The 18,133-nt window shown below is 39.0% G+C and overlaps 1 protein-coding gene across 1 annotated transcript in view; it reads right to left on the reverse strand.

Annotated features, from left to right (window-relative positions):
- Positions 1-4,410: 4,410 nt before the first annotated feature.
- The window catches only part of TAF3 (TATA-box binding protein associated factor 3), a 138,819-nt gene continuing 125,096 nt past the window's right edge, over positions 4,411-18,133 (reverse strand). Inside the window, exons 5-7 of the mRNA XM_030571541.1 lie at positions 13,070-13,325; positions 7,106-7,212; positions 4,411-6,350 (exon numbers count right to left, since the gene is read on the reverse strand). Coding sequence (XP_030427401.1) covers positions 6,236-6,350; positions 7,106-7,212; positions 13,070-13,325 — 478 coding nt within the window. The 3' untranslated portion in view covers positions 4,411-6,235. The remainder of the gene's footprint in view (positions 6,351-7,105; positions 7,213-13,069; positions 13,326-18,133) is intronic.

The following is an 18,133-nucleotide window of genomic DNA, read 5'->3' on the forward strand; positions in this document are numbered from 1 at the left end:
CGTGCCCAGGTTCCCCTACCAGTCATGGAGGAAGTGACATAGACCAGGCAGAGGAGAGCAGACTGCCTGGGACAGTTTGCCCCAAAAGGCTTTGTTAGTCCAGAAGAGGAGGAAGCACAGTGACCTGGCTGGAGGGCCAAGTTGCTAAGGAGCTCCAGACATTGCAAAGATGGGTGGAGAGACTGCCAGAGGATGGTGCAGCACCTCTGGAAGGAGCTAATCCCCAGATCTGCCAGGAGGAGGCACTCTAGCCTTGTGGGCTCCATGACATCCCCATTCTATAGATGAGGAAACTGGGGAGCAGAGAGATTACGTGCTACGGTCACCTGTAAATCTGTAACAGAGGCAAGGATGAAGTCAGATTTGCTGAGTGCTATCCTTATGAAATAATATATAAATAAATAAATAAATAATTGGCAATATACCAATCTCCTAGAACTGGAAGGGACCTTGAAAGGTCATCGAGTCCAGCCCCCTGCCTTCACTAGCAGGACCTTCCTCCTCTGTAGACACTGCTAAAAGAGAACATTTACCAGCAGTCACCACGTTTAGTATTAAGATAGAGCTTGTCCGGTAAAAGAAATTTGGATTAAAAATGGGAATAATTTTGTGCAATCCCCTTCCCACTCCTATTTTCTTTCCAGCTCTTGTATCAGGAAATATTGTGGCGGTGCTGCTGCATTATTTGGCTCCCACAGATAATGCAGACATTAAACTGAAAAATCTGAAAGTTTAATAAAACAAACATTGATTGGTCCTGAACATGTGGAAGGATGACCCTGGTAACACACCAGGAATTAGTTTAGTTTTCTTATTAGCAGAGCCACTGCAGTTAACAGTTGTGTATCCAAGACCTCTTGCACACAACCCACTACCAGCACTGCTGGAGTTCTTGGGTTACAACAGTACAGTGGTCCAACAATATGCCATCACACATCTCACCACAAGAACAGTAAACAACGACAGAGGGGTAACAGCTTGTAATCTAATATGTTGTTAAAACTACATTTTAAAGGAACATTGCCAGGCAACGGTTTTTACTTTATAAAACAAATCCCCTCACATTTTATATTATTAAAACTGAAGTTTAAAAATAAAATTCAATTTTCACTAGTCAGACTGGTTATTTTTTGTAGCCTCCCCCCAGTTTAGGCAATATAATAGGCTCATTAATTTAAAGTTTTTTTTGTTTGTTTTTAGTCAGTTTCTGCTGATTTTGCTTTCAGGTTTCTACGTAACAGCACAACACTGAAAAATGCTTCAGTTGACAACACAGCAAGAAAATATCTACTCATTAGTAACAACTTTCAATTTGAACTTTTAAAAGGATCATAGAAAATTTTCTGCTTACATTTTCCCAATAGCTTTGTTTTACGAAGCCTGTACAGTGGGCAACATTTTGACATCCCATTACATCTTGAGCAATGCTAACATCCTTGAACACAATCATCATTTGCATAAGGTACAAACACAGGTACAAATCCACAATATCTCTGAGCCCACTGTAGGCTTGTGCTTATGCATCAGCCATGAGTGTTTAGTCATCAGCCACTAACAAAAATGAAATAATATTTTACATATGTTTCCAGGAACATAGAATTCCATATTCAAAATCAATGTTCCAGGAAAAGCAAAATGAAGCCTGGGGGATTTAAAGTAATTATAAAAGTAATAACCTTCGTGTACAAAAAGCCCAGTCCTCAGCAGGTGTAAACAAATATAGCTCCATGGATTCCAATGGATCTATGTCACTTTACATCAACTGTGGATCTGGCCCAAAGACTGCATCCCAGGGACAGTTGTATGAAGAATCACAGCTGCACCTTGGCTTGTCCCAAGTGAAAGAGCCAAACTGCCAGCTGAAATATTTCATATTTAAATGAAATGCCTCTGCTTACACCAATCAAGTACAAGCTGTTTGGCTGTCTTAAATCTCCCATTACAGCATCCTCTGCTGTACTCCACACTTGGATTAATAGATGCTTTATACTTTTTAGGATACAGCTGATCTAAGATTCCAAAAGAAGAAAGAGAGTTTCCTAAATAGAATGACTGACACGATTGTGAAGAGACTTTATTCAGAACATTATCTAATTCATTCTACAGTCAAGGAAACGCAGCTACTTTGAGACAAACTTCTAAAGAGAACTGCTATGAACTAAAGAGATTGGCCATAAAACTATTTGTATTGAAAACTTAGTCAGCATGCCTTTAGAGAACTTCATTCATTAACATGCTTTCTGGCAAGGTTTCCATATATCAGTGTTCATTTTATACTTTAATTTGGTTAGTAGGTCTTTGTTTAATCGTCCTATTGAAAGGAGAACAAAGAAGGTTTAGGTGATACAGTGAAGTAATGCTGTATATTTTATCTCTGGAAAGCCCAGGACAAAGTCACAAGCTCTGATACCTTCACAAATCACAACTCAGCTGCGGCGCATAAAGATCCTCACTGTACTTAACTGCAGACACCTTCAGAAGAGAAACACCTTGTCAACCATAGAAATTATGCTGTGTGTGCTAAATACAGTTCTGAAGTTAGATTATCTGGGTACAAGAACGTCTATATAAATCCCCTTCAATAAAATTGCTAGGCAAGCATTTTCTTCATACAAGCTTTTCCACAAGATCTTGCTACTAGGTCACAGATTTTTCTGGGTGCAAAATGTGATTACACAGTTAATGAGTGTGGTTAATTACAAACATCCTGGGAGCTAGTTTTTCAGGATTCTCCACTAGCTTTCAGGCACATCTTACATTACTGATGAACACACTACCCACCTGAAATATTTCTGTGTGACTTCATTCAGGTAGAGATCCAAAAAGTGGGGCTTTAAAGCACAAAAGGGCAGGTTCTCAGCTGCTGTAAGATGAAACAGGCTCCCTGACTTAAGTGGAGCTCTGCAGATTTACATAATATCAGCACCTGGCCCAGTACCGGCAGTGAGTCTCAATAGGTTTTCTCCTACTACCTAACTTTTATAAAGTTTTCCTTAATTTTACTCTTAGTATTCCCTGCAGTGGCTTAAATCTATTACCTGTTCCAATTAATGGAAAAAATAATACCCTCGTCTTGTTTTTTACATACACCTCTACCCTGATATAACACGAATTCGGATATAATGCAGTAAAGCAGCACTCGGGGTGGGGCTGCGCACTCCGGTGGATCAAAGCAAGTTCGATATAATGTGGTTTCAGCTATAATGTGGTAAGATTTTTTGGCTCCTGAGGACAGCGTTATATGGGGGTAGAGGTGTATATGTAGAGTTCTCATTGTCTTCTCTATATACTGAAAATTATTTCTTTCTTCATAGGTCCTTACTTTCCAAACCTTTGGCTATGTTTATTTTGTACTCTGAATAGTCTAATTTACAAGACAGAAACTTGTCCTCCAAAGACAAAGACCAGCAAACTTTCCTTTTGATAAAGTCTTTCCAACATAACACGACATTCACCACATGGACACCTCTCTATCAATAGAAATAAAATTGAAAGCCCCAAAACCACAAGAAAAAAAAAATCAAACTACAAAACACAGCGGAGAAGACTCCCAAACAAACATACAGATCAAACACCCAACTTAAAAAAAAAAACAAACGAACTTCACACCATTAGAGTTTCTATATCCTGAAAAGGGATAATAGCCAGAAATTCCATGAGGTCTATTTGAGACTTTGCTATTGTCAATCTCTTACATGGAAGGAATTAAAATAATCCATTTAGGGGTGGACTACAGAATGCTAAAGTAGGTAATTTTAAAATGGCCACTCAACAGCAGTCAGATTGTAGCCATTTTTGGATCCTGATTCTTCTCTTACAATCAGTACTAACGCCCTTGACTTCTGATCTAGTCCAGAGCAAATGAAAGGAGAATCAGGCTGCTCATTTCTACTGTCCAAGGCTGGATTCAACCTTGTGACCTGGTGAAAGGCTTTATCTCCCCTTCTTAAGCTCATGAGCCATTCAAGCCTCCTGATAATGATTCTTTGATGATATTACTGCAAAGATAATTCATAAAAAAAATGATCCGAGTTTAGGAAAACAACCCTGAAATAGCAATGAACAAACACACAAATTCCTGAAATGCAGGAGAAGTGGCAAATGTGAGACTTTTCCATTTGTATCTGAGTTGCATAATTTAATCATTTAAATGTGAAAAGTTCTGATTCACCGAACACAGGGGGTAAATGATAAACAAGTTACCAAAAGCTAAGTTCTTTATTGTGCACCCAAAGCGAAGAGACCAAAGACAGTATATTTTGTGTGCGTCTATGATACAGGAAAAACAAGAATAAGTTTTAAAACATCGAATGATCCAAAATTAGAAATTAAAACCAAGAACAGTCTTGGCTAATGTGTTGACTGGTAATTAGGGATAGAATATAAATGAGGTGGCATGGAACAAAGAAGGTAACAGTGCACTTTTAATAAACCAATTTCATCCATATCTCCACTGATTTGCAATTTAACAGTCATATCAGGAAAACCTAATTTCTTTAACTAGACAAGAGGTTTTAGAAAACATGACTAATTCAGTCTCATTAATATCAATTTAGATGGCATTTAAAAAAAAAGTAATTTGTAATATCTGTGCAACAGGTTAAATGCTTGCATTCTAAAACTCAAGATGCTTATCACTGTCCAGAGTAGGAGCACCCGAGAATTAAATGATGACAGCTGGATTTATCCTATAGCTTTTGAAACGTAAGGCATAATACTTAAGATGTAATGCTATATACTTGATTTACCTCTCAGACACACTGTACTAAAATATCTCATACTGTCACAGTTCCGTGGCATTCTAGAGAATTATTCCTTTGTTTAAAATGGAGAATAAAACATACATTTCCATAGCATACTTTATTTGTCTTTGCAAGGTAATACTGATTAAAAGATACACTAAAAGAAAACATCACAACAAACACAAAATGGCACAGTATGCTTTCTAGTCTTTATGGAATACGAACGACACTTCCTTTTTCTAAATGCGAGCGCAATCATTTTGACAAATACAGAAAACTTGCAAATAAAAGGAGCCGCTCCAGCTATAAATTAAAACTCAATTGCTACCATTAAAACTGGTTGAGCCCATTGCCTTAGGTCCCGATTCAGAAAGACACTTCAGTACCTGTCTCACTAGGCATAAGAACAGTCCCAATTCCATGCACTGGGATTACTCCCCTCTTAGAGTTACACGTACCCTTAAGTACCTTCCTGAATCAGGGCCTTAAGCAGAAGGTTGGTTGGTTTCATTAGTGGGCCACTTGGAAAGCTCCTTTTGGGGGTGAGTCTATCACGATCCTTTAAAGCCACAGTAATGGCCATAAATCATACAGAATTTTCACACCTGCTAGGATTAGACACTCAAAAAAACCCCAAACCCATAAACCTTAAAAAAAAAAAACTTTATAAATATCAGGTATTTACATGAGAGAACGTCTTTTAATGAGAAGTGTTTTTACACGCTGATGAAATATACAAGCAATGAAAAGGTACACTGACACTGACTAAAAACAAAAAGTATAAAATATATTACAGGTCCACTGAAAACAATTCACATGGAAGAAAAAAAAACCTGACACAATAGAAACTTTCTTTTAAAAAATAGAAGATATTTCACAAAAGCTTGAACATGTTTATTTTATGTTAGTACTAAAAATCAAGGAAAAAAGCTTCATATATTCTTATCACAAAAATATTTACCAGCCACTTGTTTGATGTTCATGTTATGATTATCTGGCTATGCAGGGATAGAGCTTTGAAAACTGTATTCTGACTACAGACATCATTCCAGTAGGCCTCCTTAGATTACAGTTACTGCAATTTACATATTTCTCCTCTCTTTTAACACCTTAATGCAAAGGCTCAGGAGAGAATAAAAACAAATAAAAAAGGACAGATGAGATATCTTTATTTACAATATTTGCCGTTGCTGATGCCGATCTGCAAGAGCGGGAACTGTATCGTTAACTATTTAACCCTCAGTGAGGGTTTCCTTCAGTAAGTGAAAGCCAGTGACAGAACATACTAAAATCTAAGCCACTGCGGCTCACGCACAGTTTGGAAAAAACAACAGTCCAGAATGGACAGTGTATTTTTGTTCCTGATTCATTCAGGAGTCAATCCATAAAACCTGATGACGGATGATGAGGCAGAAGCACAATAAATCCGTCTACCAAGGCGTCAGGGCAGAAGTGCTGAAGTGACTGTACAACTTAAATCCATCACGAAGACTTCAATGTGCTCTGTGCTTCCGCTTCTTATGTTTTTTATCTTTCTTTTTGCTGGCACACTTAGAACAGAACCACTGCATTTCTTCTGGGGGTGCAGTCGTAATTCCAACACAAAGCCTATAAATTTGACAAAAAACCCACAGGCTCTCAGTAAATCAACACGTTACTTTTCTTTCTTATCCATACAGGATGAACTTTTCAGACAGGAAACAGAATCTGACTAAATTTTTTAGCCCCAAACCCCACAGCTTGGAAATTTAAACTCTCCTGTTTTGAAACAATGAATTTCTTAGAATGCCACTTAGATAAGAAACTGTTTTTTTTTTTGGTAAAATAATATGAGAAGTCTACTGCTTTGGGGTGTAATAGGCCAGATTTAAAAAGATGCCACATCATCGTTTAAATCATTTGTGGAAATGCCTTTTGATTTTGTTTAGCTGTCTCAAAAAATACCTATAGTGATTCACTTAAAAAAAAAATTACTTCAAAATGTGTTTTTTTCCATATAATAAACCCATAACTTGAAACTTTATAGCTATGTTCATGGTGTTTACAGTCCTATTGTTCTTAGAGTATGTACTTGTATCTGACATTATAACAGTTTCAAAACTATTAGTATTGGTTTTAGCAGAATATTTTCCTATGAATTCTAATGGTAACAAAGAAGAAAGATGGGCACCCTTACAACTTAAAATTTACTTTTGCAGACTTCCAAAGTAACAAAGATAGAAGTAAAATCTTCCAAATTACTAGCTGAAATGAAAAGTAACTGCCCAAATACGATTCTAGCTTTTTGTGAATAACTAGGTGGTTTCTAGGACAGCAGCAAGGTGTGAAAGAATGGCACAAAAGAAGAGGTTACAACAACTTACCAGTGATACCAATCATCACAGTCATCACAGCCTATCATTGGACTGCCATCATCAGCTTTGTTGCAGCCAGGACAGATCCAGATCTGGTTACCCCATTCATCTCGGATCTGGTATAAAAAGAGAGGAAAAAGTTGATTCTTTTTAATGCCAAGTAAGCAAACATAACTGATTTCCTTAAAGTTACATTTCCTGTTTATCAGTCAAAGCTATCTAATGTTCTCTCTACTCCTAGAAAGTATACCTAAGAATACTCTAACAACAAGTGCTTGGCAATACCATTTTAATTGATTTTGCTATACTGGATTCAGATGGTAAAAACAAACACTGTTTTTACACTGCTCTATAAACCAATAAAGCCAGTTAAACCTCTTGACCCAAGAGAATAGTCATTCACTTATAGCAATCACCATGGCTTAACAGTACACAGTCTTAGCTGTTGATACTCTCCCAGTGATCTGAAGACTGATTTCTTTTTTAATTTTACACTGCTTATGGATAGAACAATGGTAGCCCATATGATAATACTCTTACACGTATGTAATAAATACAGCGCAACGTGCATATATTGCCTTATTACTTATTAGCCAAACTCAACTAGCTGATAAGATCAAGGATATAAAAAAGTTGTTACTGAGTAACTTTCCATTCCTTTTATGACATTGATGTCACAGTACAATTTACTAAAGGGTAAATGCAATGAGAGAGGCAGATCATTTACAATATTAAGTAATTGTTTACTAAATTCATCTCATTCAATGTCGTATGATGAATTTTTGGGGGGTATTATTTCCAGTTTAAACCACATTTAAAAATGGTAATTTCAAGATTGTTTCATTAAATAGGTCTTTTGTATTGTTTGGTAAAATCTAAACATTCACAAAACCAATTTAATAAAATGCAATTTAATAATAATAAGTTCATATGCAACTGTCAGAGGATCTAGACTGATTTAATCACTTCTGTGACTTAAAAGTATTTAGAACAGGACTTCACGTATTTTCCTTTCAGTATTTGCCAGAAGACATGGTCATATATCCTGTGTAATACAGAGAATAACTTTTCTTGTTACCTGCAAGAGGCTTATAAGGATGACATTAAAAATAAGTCGTTTAAAAATAACAAAGGGTATTAAAAAGAAAAACTAAGCACATTTTGGTCTGGAAATCTCAGATTCACCATCCAAGGAAATCAGTGAAAATGCACAAGGGCTGCATTCAGTTTATAATTCATGACTGACATGTCTTAGCTTCTAGGAAAGCCCTGTAGTTTTTTGTCATTCAAAACTAGATTGCAGAAAGCACAGGGAAATATGAGGAGGGCACTATTCTATACTGACAGAGAGCTGGAGTTTGGTTTGAATGATTGTAATGATCATCCAGCTCTATGTATCAAATCCTACTCTGAAAAGTCATTTCGTGTTGGTGCAAAAATGTTTGCTTCTCATGTAAACTGGCTGTTTGGACTTTTGGATGTTAGGGTCACACAATATATTTTCTCTGAAGGAATCAAAGCTAAGAAAGAATCACACACCGTCACTCTGCTGCAAACAAACAATGCTACAGCCTACGGGAATGCAGATTACAACCAATTATAACCTGGCTGACCAGTCTTGGCAATAAAATGCCTAGCAAAAGTAGCACTGCCCTTCCAAGATAGGCACCAATTCTTTGTAGGAGTCTAATCTGGGAACTTCACTGTCTTCTTATATGAATCACCACTGCGATCACCTAGTGTGACCTCCTGGATAATACAGGCCATAAGATTTCTCTGAATTAATTTCTCATTGAACGAGGACACACCTTTTAGGAAAACACCCAATCTTGATTTAAATTTGCCAGTGATGGAGACAGCACCACACCCTTTGATAAATTATTCCAATGGTTAAATACTCTCACTGCTAATAATCTATACCTTATTTCTAGTCTGAATTTGTCTATTGTCAACCTCTATCCACTGGATCTTGTTATATTTTTGTCTGCTACAATGAAGCGTCATAACCTTAGTCCCAGATTTGGACCTTAGCGTCCAAAATATGGGGGTTAGCATGAAAACCTCCAAGCTTAGCTACCAGCTTGGACCTGGTACTTGCTGCCACCACCCAAAAAATTAGAGTGTTTTGGGGCACTCTGGTCCCCCTGAAAAACCTTCCCTGGGGACCCCAAGACCCAAATCCCTTGAGTCTCACAACAAAGGGAAATAATCCTTTTTCCCTTCCCCCCTCCAGGTGCTCCTGGAGAGATACACAGACACAAGCTCTGTGAATCCAAACAGAGTGACTCCCCCTCTCCGTTTCCAGTCCTGGAAACAAAAGCACTTTCCTCTTCACCCAGAGGGAATGCAAAATCAGGCTAGCAAATCCAACACACACAGATTTCCCCCCTGATTTCTTCCTCCCCCCAATTCCCTGGTGAGTACAGACTCAATTTCCCTGAAGTAAAGAAAAACTCCAACAGGTCTTAAAAGAAAGCTTTATATAAAAAGAAAGAAAAATACATACAAATGGTCTCTCTGTATTAAGGTGACACAATACAGGGTCAATTGCTTAAAAGAATATTGAATAAACAGCCTTATTCAAAAAGAAGACAAATCCAAGCACTCCAGCACTTATATTCATGCAAATACCAAAGAAAAGAAACCATATAACTTACTATCTGATCTCTTTGTCCTTACACTTAGAAACAGAAGATTAGAAAACAGAACTACTTCTCCAAAGCTCAGAGAAAGCAGGCAGCCAGAAAACAAAGACTCAGACACAAACTTCCCTCCACCCAGAGTTGAAAAAATCCGGTTTCCTGATTGGTCCTCTGGTCAGGTGCTTCAGGTGGAAGAGACATTAACCCTTAGCTATCTGTTTATGACAGAAGAGCCCTCTATTATCATACCCATGTAGGTACTATAGATTGTGATCAACCTCCTCTTTGTTAAATTAAGCAGATTAATCCCCTGGAGTCTCGCACTATAAAGTATGTTGTCTAATCCTTTCATCATTCTCGTGGCTCTTCTCTGAACCCTCTCCAATTATAAACATCTTTCTTGAACTGTGGACACCAGAACTGGACACAATATTCCAGTAGCCTAATACAGAGGTAACAATCTCCCTATTCCTACCTGATAGTCCCATTTATATATCCAAGGATCACTTTAGCTCTTTTAGTCAGCATTGCAATGGGTGCTCATGTTCAGCTGATTATTCACCATGACCCCAAGTCCTTCTCAGAGTCAGCGCTTCCCAGGATAGTCCTCCATCATATAAGTGCGACCTACACTCTTTGTTCCTAGATATATGACTTTACTTTTGGCTGTATTAAAATACGTATTGCTTGCTTGTGTCCAGCTTACAATATGATCCAGATCAGGCAGCGTCAGTAACCTGTCCTCTTCATTGTTTACAACTCTCCCAATCTCTCTCATCTGCAAATTTTATTAGTAATGATTTTGTGTTTCTTCCAGGTCATTGATAAAAGTGGTCAGTAGTGCAGTGATTTTCAAACTTCTGTTCTGGCAACCCAATTGAAGAAAATTGTTGATGCCTGCGACCCAGTGGAGCTGGGGATGAGGGCTTTGGGGTGTGGGAGGGGCTCAAGGCTGGGACAGAGGGTTGGGGTGTGGGGATGAGGGCTATGGTCAGGAATGAGGGGTTCAGGGTATGGGAGGGTGCTCAGGGTTGGGGCAGGAGCTGCAGGCTCTAGGGTGGAGCCAGGGATGAGGGGTTTGGAGTGAAGGAGGCGGCTCAGGGCTGGGGTAGGTGTGTGGGAGGGGGTGCAGGCTCTGGGGTGGGGATGTGGGGTTTGGGGTGCAGTAAGGGCTGCTCAGGGCTGGGGCATGGGGTTACCTCGGACGGCTCCTGGTCAGTGGTGCAGCAGGGGTCTTAAGCCAGGCTTCCTGACTGTCCTGGCACTGTGGACTGCGCTGCACCCCAGGAGCAGCCAGCAACAGGTCTGTCTCCTAGGCGGAGGTGCACAAGCAGCTCTGCGTGGCTTTCGCCTGCAGCACCCGCCGCCCCCCAGCTCCCACTGGCCTGTTCCTGGCCAATGGGAGTGCGGAGCCAATCCTCAGAACAGGAGCAGCGCACGGAGCCCCGTGGGCCCCCCGCCTAGGAGCCGGACCTGCTGCTGGCTGCTTCCAGGGCGCAGCATCGTGTCAGAACAGGCAGGGACTAGCCTGCCTTAGCCAGGCAGCACCACCGATAGGACTTTTAATGGCCCTGCCAGCGGTGCTGACCAGAGCCACCACGACCCAGTGCCTTACATTCCTGGGTTGCGAACTGCAGTTTGAAAACCACTGCAATAGTGTATAGCCAAGATCTGATCCCTGAAGGACCCCACTAGAAAAATGCCCACTTAATGATTCTCTGTTTACAATTCCATTTTGAGACTTATCCATTAGCCATTTTTTAATCCATTTAATGTGTGTCATTTTGCACCATTTTAGTTTCTTAATCAAAATGTCATGCAGTACCAATCAAATGTCATGCAGAAGTCTATGTATGTTACATCAGAACAATTACCTTTTTCAACCAAGTCTGTAATCTCATCAAAAAAAATATCAAATTAGTTTGACAAGGTCTATTTCCCACAAGCGTATGTTGACTGGCATTAATCATATTATCCTCTTTTACGTCTTTATTACACTGAGTCACGTATCAGCTGTTCCATTATTTTGCTTGTGATCAGTGTCAGGCTGACAGGCCCATAACATCCTGGGTTATCCCGTTTAATATTGATGCAACATTAGCTTTCTTACAGTCTTCTGGAATTTCCCCAGTGTTCCAAGACTTAATGAAAATCAATATTGACAGTTTACAGAGCTCCTTGGCCAGCTCTTTAAAATTCTTGAATACAAGTTATCTGGACCTGCTGATTTCAAAATATTTAACTTTAGTAGCTCTGTTTAACATCCTCCTTAGTTACTGTTAGAATGGAAAGTATTTAATCATCTGATATGACTACAATATCTGGCTTTTCCCAAAGAGAGAACAGAAATATTTATTGAACACTTCTGCCTTTTCTGCATTATTATTTATAATTCTGCCATTTCCATCTATTAATGGCCTATTACTGTTAGGATTTCTTTTGTTCCTAGTATACTCGGGCAAATCCTTAATGCCTTTAACAATGCTGGCCATAGTTTTTTCCTTGAGTCCTTTTGCTTCCCTTATAAATTTTCTACAATTCCTAGCTTCTGATTTATAGTCATTATCATCAACTTCTCATTTCTTCCATTTGTTATATATATGTATTTTTAATATCTGATTTCACTATCCCCTAAGCCAGGTTAGTTTTTTAACATTCTTTCTTGATGGTGGCTTTTGAGCATATAGTAAAATGTTCTTAAGCAGTTGCCAATTATTCAAATTTTTCTGATTGTAATGGGAACACTTTAAGGAACATTCAAGTTTTAACCCCAGCTGAGATATACCAAGCTCACAGCACATGCTGGATTGGCTACAAGCCATATGCAGGAAGTGTGCACAGCTTCAGAGTTGCACAAGTATCTGCAACCTTGGTACATTGATAAAAAAAATTAGTAAATAATAGTGTACTGCACAAACTGGAAATTACTGCTAAGTGCTAATTCTAACTTCTGCTATGTGAGCAGTTCTTTTCTTCACTGAAGGCTTGATCTATGGTAAGCATTAAAAGAGAGTCTGAAAGATCTCAATGAGAAAAATATTCATGCTCAGACAACTAGAAAATACCCATATGGAACTGTAGTAGACGTTCCAGAAGAGAGACAATCTTTGGCTGAGAATAAGCATAAGAAGTTTCAGTACAAGCAACTTTTTGAATAAGTTATCAACCCCTGAAAATAGGTGCACAAATAAAAGGGGCCGTATACATGTGACTAACACATGACACTCTATTAGCATGGCACCTTTACTTTGAAAATGAAAAGTCGTCATAAAGAGTTCTCAAAAGACTGATCTCAGTAGCATTAAGATACACACTGAAGTATATCACATACCACGTAGGTACTGACAGTCTCCGTCACCACACTTCTGACTGGCGCTTTGGAGCCTCCTGCTGCAGAGACCGCAGGAGAAGGTGGTGGAATTAGAGCAGGCGAGATGGTAGCTTGTGGAGGAGGAGGAGCTGGAGCAGGAGGAGGGGTCACGTGGACAGGAGCTGGTAGTGGGGATGGCACGGGTGGTGGTGTTTTGGGCCGATTCACAGGAGTAGATGGTTTAACCTCTGGGGCTGACACCACTTTGCTGATGACTCTGCCAGACAAAAAAGACCGACACAGATGAGTTGTTATAAAACAGTAAAATGTTATCGGCTAAATATAAGAAAATACAAAATGGACAATTCACTTTGCCTTTCAAAAAGCAAAAAGGTTGCTTCAGCACAGCATTAGGACAGTTTTCATTGCACATCGCTGCCTATCAAACAGGTTGAAATAGACGACGGCCATTACAAACTGAACTTCAGTGCAGGACACAGCCACAACTGCTCTATAGCTCACGGTATAGAAATACTCTCTATGGCTTTACAGAACCTAAGCTCGCTAAAGAAATTGGGATTCCCAGTTAGTGGCAAACATTAGAAAGGGAAGTTAATCGGCTGTGGGCAGCACTGGTTTTAATCTTCAAGCTGAGGGACAATACCACTCTCTAGGAGTCTACATTAGAGGTTCTACAAATATTTGAACATTTGGTACTTCTTTTTTCAAATGTTTACAGAATGAGTGGTGGTTTAAGTTAAGATAAATAAATGAGACCCACATAATATTCTTAGCGGCTAGCATTATCTGCTACCTTCTTTAGTAGTTGAAGTAGTAGACAGGATGTGGCTCTAATAAATATACACTAGGTGACAATCATGCAGAGGCAGGAGGATGGACTAGATAATCTGATTATTACTGAGTAAAACTTGCTTATAATGCTCTAAGAGTGCACGGCATTTTACAGAAAGACTAAAGACAAGGTTGCTGGTGTAAGAATCTTACAACCTACGTTAGAAATGAAGTAAAGTTGAAACAGAAAGATGGTATCATGAAAGGGAGAGGGGTGGTTCATGCAAAAAAGGTTACAAGACTGCTTGTTTTCACAAGGGCACATCTTGTTAGATCATTTCTTTAATTCATTTTTACTTTGCAAGGTTAGTATGGGAATGTGGGCCACTGCTGGAGAGACTGTGCAAAGAAGTAGGTTTCGAATAAAGAAGGTCACATGGCATACAGGATCAAGGTGAGCATTTCAGGTATGGGGGAAGCAATGGAAAATGGAATGGAGATATTTGTGACTGAATACAAGAGCAGGGCGGTGGCTGGAGACAAGAGACAAAGGGCGAAATCCTGGCCCTACTGAAGTCAAGGGGAGTTTTGTCATTGACGTCAATGGGCCTACAATTTCAACAAAAATTCAGACAACTCAGAGATGAGTACAGCCTCAAACTCATCAGGGGGAGCGACTCCCGCACTAATTTCCACAGTAATAGCAATAGGAAATGATGGTAGATCATCACCTGATCACCAGCACAAACAGAGACAAAAAGTAGCGACAATGAAAATATCTCTTTCTAGGAAATATGTTGTTAAAAAATACTTAGCATCCTACACTTAAACATTTTCATTAAAAGGGGATAAAGCATTCTTTAATGTCACAACTGATTCCTGTTGACAAGAATGCCCTAAGAGTACACTGCTGCTATTCTCCTGCGATCGTCAAAATGCAGTGTGGCTAGGACTGGGGCCATGTCTGCATTCAGCGCATAATCAAAGTTAAATTGTACAAAACGAATGAAACTGTAAAATATTTAATGCTATGCTGAGGTATTAAAACAAAAAGATGTATTGTTCTTCTATTGCGATAGCCTATCTGCAATACTAAATTCTTGCAATTATTATGACAAGAATCACAGTAAAATATATATATAGCTCACAAAACTAGTTTTGATCTAATTAATTACCATACCGACTATATTACTATGTATTGTATTGCCTAAACGTGAGAGGCAATACAAAAAGGAACAACCAAAGAGGAGAAACATTAGAAAACTAGCAACAAGGTAATGACGTGGGGTTAATTCCTCCAGCATCAGTACTATGGTTTACAGCTTCAGCCTCATGACTGTATTTCTGATGTAAACAACCTGACAATAATAAAAATGAGATGAGAGACAGAGGGCGAATCAACGCAGAAGATAAATTATTTGGCACAGCAAAAGTTCTTTGGCTAGTCCACTGGAACATCTTTATTCTTCCTTTTGTAGGTTTTTTTTTAGTCATATTAAAAGCTCTTCAGGGCACCACCTTTGCTCTAATCTGTTCTATACAGGTTTTTATATGAGGCTCATCACCATAGCATCTAAGACTATTCCAGTAGTGCATCAGCAGCGTGACTGCACATCTGTCCTGTGCCGTTTGTTCTCTCACCTCTCCCGTAAGGGAGAAGCACCTGCAGTGGAAGGCCTTATTTTGGTAAGGTTTTTATTATTATTAAAAATATAACTGTTGTTATGTGTTTATATTAGAGAAGGCAAGGTCAAAGAAATGCACCTTACGCTCGGAGTGGGAAGTGGTGAGGGTGTTGTGATTGTTCTTAGGTCCTGGGGGAGTTCATTCCAGTCTCATACCACCCCTGGAGAAAGTTCTGTCTTTGGACTTGTCCAGAGAAGCAAATAGGTTGCATTTGAAAATGGGAGAGCTAACATGATTTTAAATACAGCTTTGCACCTAACATAAACAAAGTTTAGCCACTTTTAATAAATGCATTAGCTGGTCATGATCAGCCTTACTTAAAATTGTGTTAGCTCACCTGTTTCCAAACAACGTATTTCCCTAGTGTACACAAAGCCAGGCGATGACCCGGAATGGGGCCGTAAGAACTACTATAATAAAACTAAGTAATAATAATACTGCAGAAACTCATTACATGGGTATGTGAGGAATAAACCAACACAACTTAAAATATTCACTGATGAGTGCCAAATATTAATCAATTTACTTATTTGTTTGAAGTGTGTCATCAGAACATGTACCTAGTACAAGACTGGCCTCTATGTCTTGGCACAAGTGCTCAGGTATTACACAGAAAAGCTGCATTCTGGAGCACACTGGGGCTTACCACTCCCTTGGGCTAATGAAGTTCAGAGGCAGAAGAGAAATGAATTTTTTAGGCTTATGCCACTTGAAGAGATCATAAGGTAATTTCAGAGAGGGTGGAGAGCCTTGTCCTCCCATATGAAGACAGGGCTGCATAAGTGGCAATATGTAGGTAGGGAGAACCCAGGGTAAAATGACAGCCCCAGGACCTAATAATTAATATTGCTTCAGACTTATACAGAACCATAAACACAAAGATCTCAAACCACTTTATAAATGAGGGCAAGAATTACCGGTCCCATTTTACAGGTGAGGAAGATGCTTGTGAGGGTCACACAGCAAATTAGCAGCACAGACCAGAATCAAAGCCAGTCCTCCTGGTAGTCAGGTCTGTTCTCTTAGACACTAGAGCACACATTAGGCCATCATAAATTGGAAGATAATATTTCACTTTAATGTGTTTACCACATAATTCCAAATAAAGTAGGACTTCATAAACTACAATGTACCCTTAGTTTCAGGATTAAATTATTTAAATGTGAATGATTCTTAGCAGGACTCAGATCAAAAGGAACATCAGCCAAGTGAACAAAAAATGCCTAGAGCCTTGAGATCAGAGTTACGTTTCTCTGTGGGCTGCTCTCCTGGCAACATGTTATCACAATTATTTTCTATCTTAAAAGATAAAAATCAATTGTTAAAGGTCTTAAGCAAATGGCTGCACCAGAATTAAGAAGTGTGAGAAAACCCTTCGACTAGATGTGGTAATGGGAGTCTACATCAACCACATAAATATAAAGTAAAAATTATCACCATTCCCTTCCCCAAAGAAAGCAGAATTATTGCAGAGACTTTGTAGTACAGCTGTTTTTACCCCAAGTTTAAATATTCTTTCCACTCTTTTTTACGCCAGCAGGAAATATTTTTCTTACAAAATGTCATAATGTATTTATAATGGAATGGAATACACGTATTTATAACTGTAATACTAGAATGTACTTAAAATATGCAGTGGAATCTTTTTATAAAGGTAGATTTGGTCAATCCCCACTCTGATCATTGCTTTGGATTGATCACTACATTCAGATCACAAAACTAAACTTCCCAAACCAGACATGTGCACAGAAGCAAAGTGTTGATCTTGCAAACACAGAGCAAGTTCTACCAGGCTTTTTAATGCCAAGGCAGGTTGGTCAGGTTATAATTGGCTCTAACTGTCACAAGTTGTAACATGCTGCATCTGGAGCACAGTAAGACTCAATGGTGTGAAATAATTTCCTATCTCTAGAAGTAATTGATTTGATTTCAATCTGTTCCTTACAGATGAAAGCCCCATTGACTGATTAGTATAAACAAAGGGAAACCAAAAGGAAATGGCTTTTAAAAGTATGATTTGAACCACAGATTGCTCCAAGTTCCGATCACAAAAAATGTCATTGTACTGAGAGATATAATAGTCTAGTCAGAAATCACAGTCTGATGATCTTTGTTTTTATAGAGGGTACAGTTCCAAACATGCAGTCCCCTCAAAAGCCCTGTCTAAAAACTATGGGTGATATTTTCAAAAATTCTAAATAACTTAGGAACTTAATTCCCATTTTCAAACGTGATGTAGGAACATAAGGTCTTGCCTATAAGGGAAAGTTGGGCCACTTTTAACTATACTGATATAGTATCCTATAAATAGATACATCTAACAAAGTCCCTTCCTAGAAAAATGCACATCTAAACAGATTTTGAGAGCTCGGACACAAAAAACTGTATAATAAAAGTATTTTCAAATAAGCAAATATTTCCATCTGTCTGTTCTCTCCGTGTATGTCTACACTGCAATTAAACACCCATGGCTGGCCTGTATCAGCTGACTTGGGCTCGTGGGGCTCAGACCATAAGGCTGTTCAATTGCAGTGCAGTTCTGGGACCCCGCAAGCTGGGGCCTCTACACTGCAACTAAACAGCTCCACAGCCCAAGCCCTGTGAGCC

The sequence above is a fragment of the Gopherus evgoodei genome, chromosome 1, assembly GCF_007399415.2.
Source record: "Gopherus evgoodei ecotype Sinaloan lineage chromosome 1, rGopEvg1_v1.p, whole genome shotgun sequence".
NCBI lineage: Eukaryota > Metazoa > Chordata > Testudines > Testudinidae > Gopherus > Gopherus evgoodei.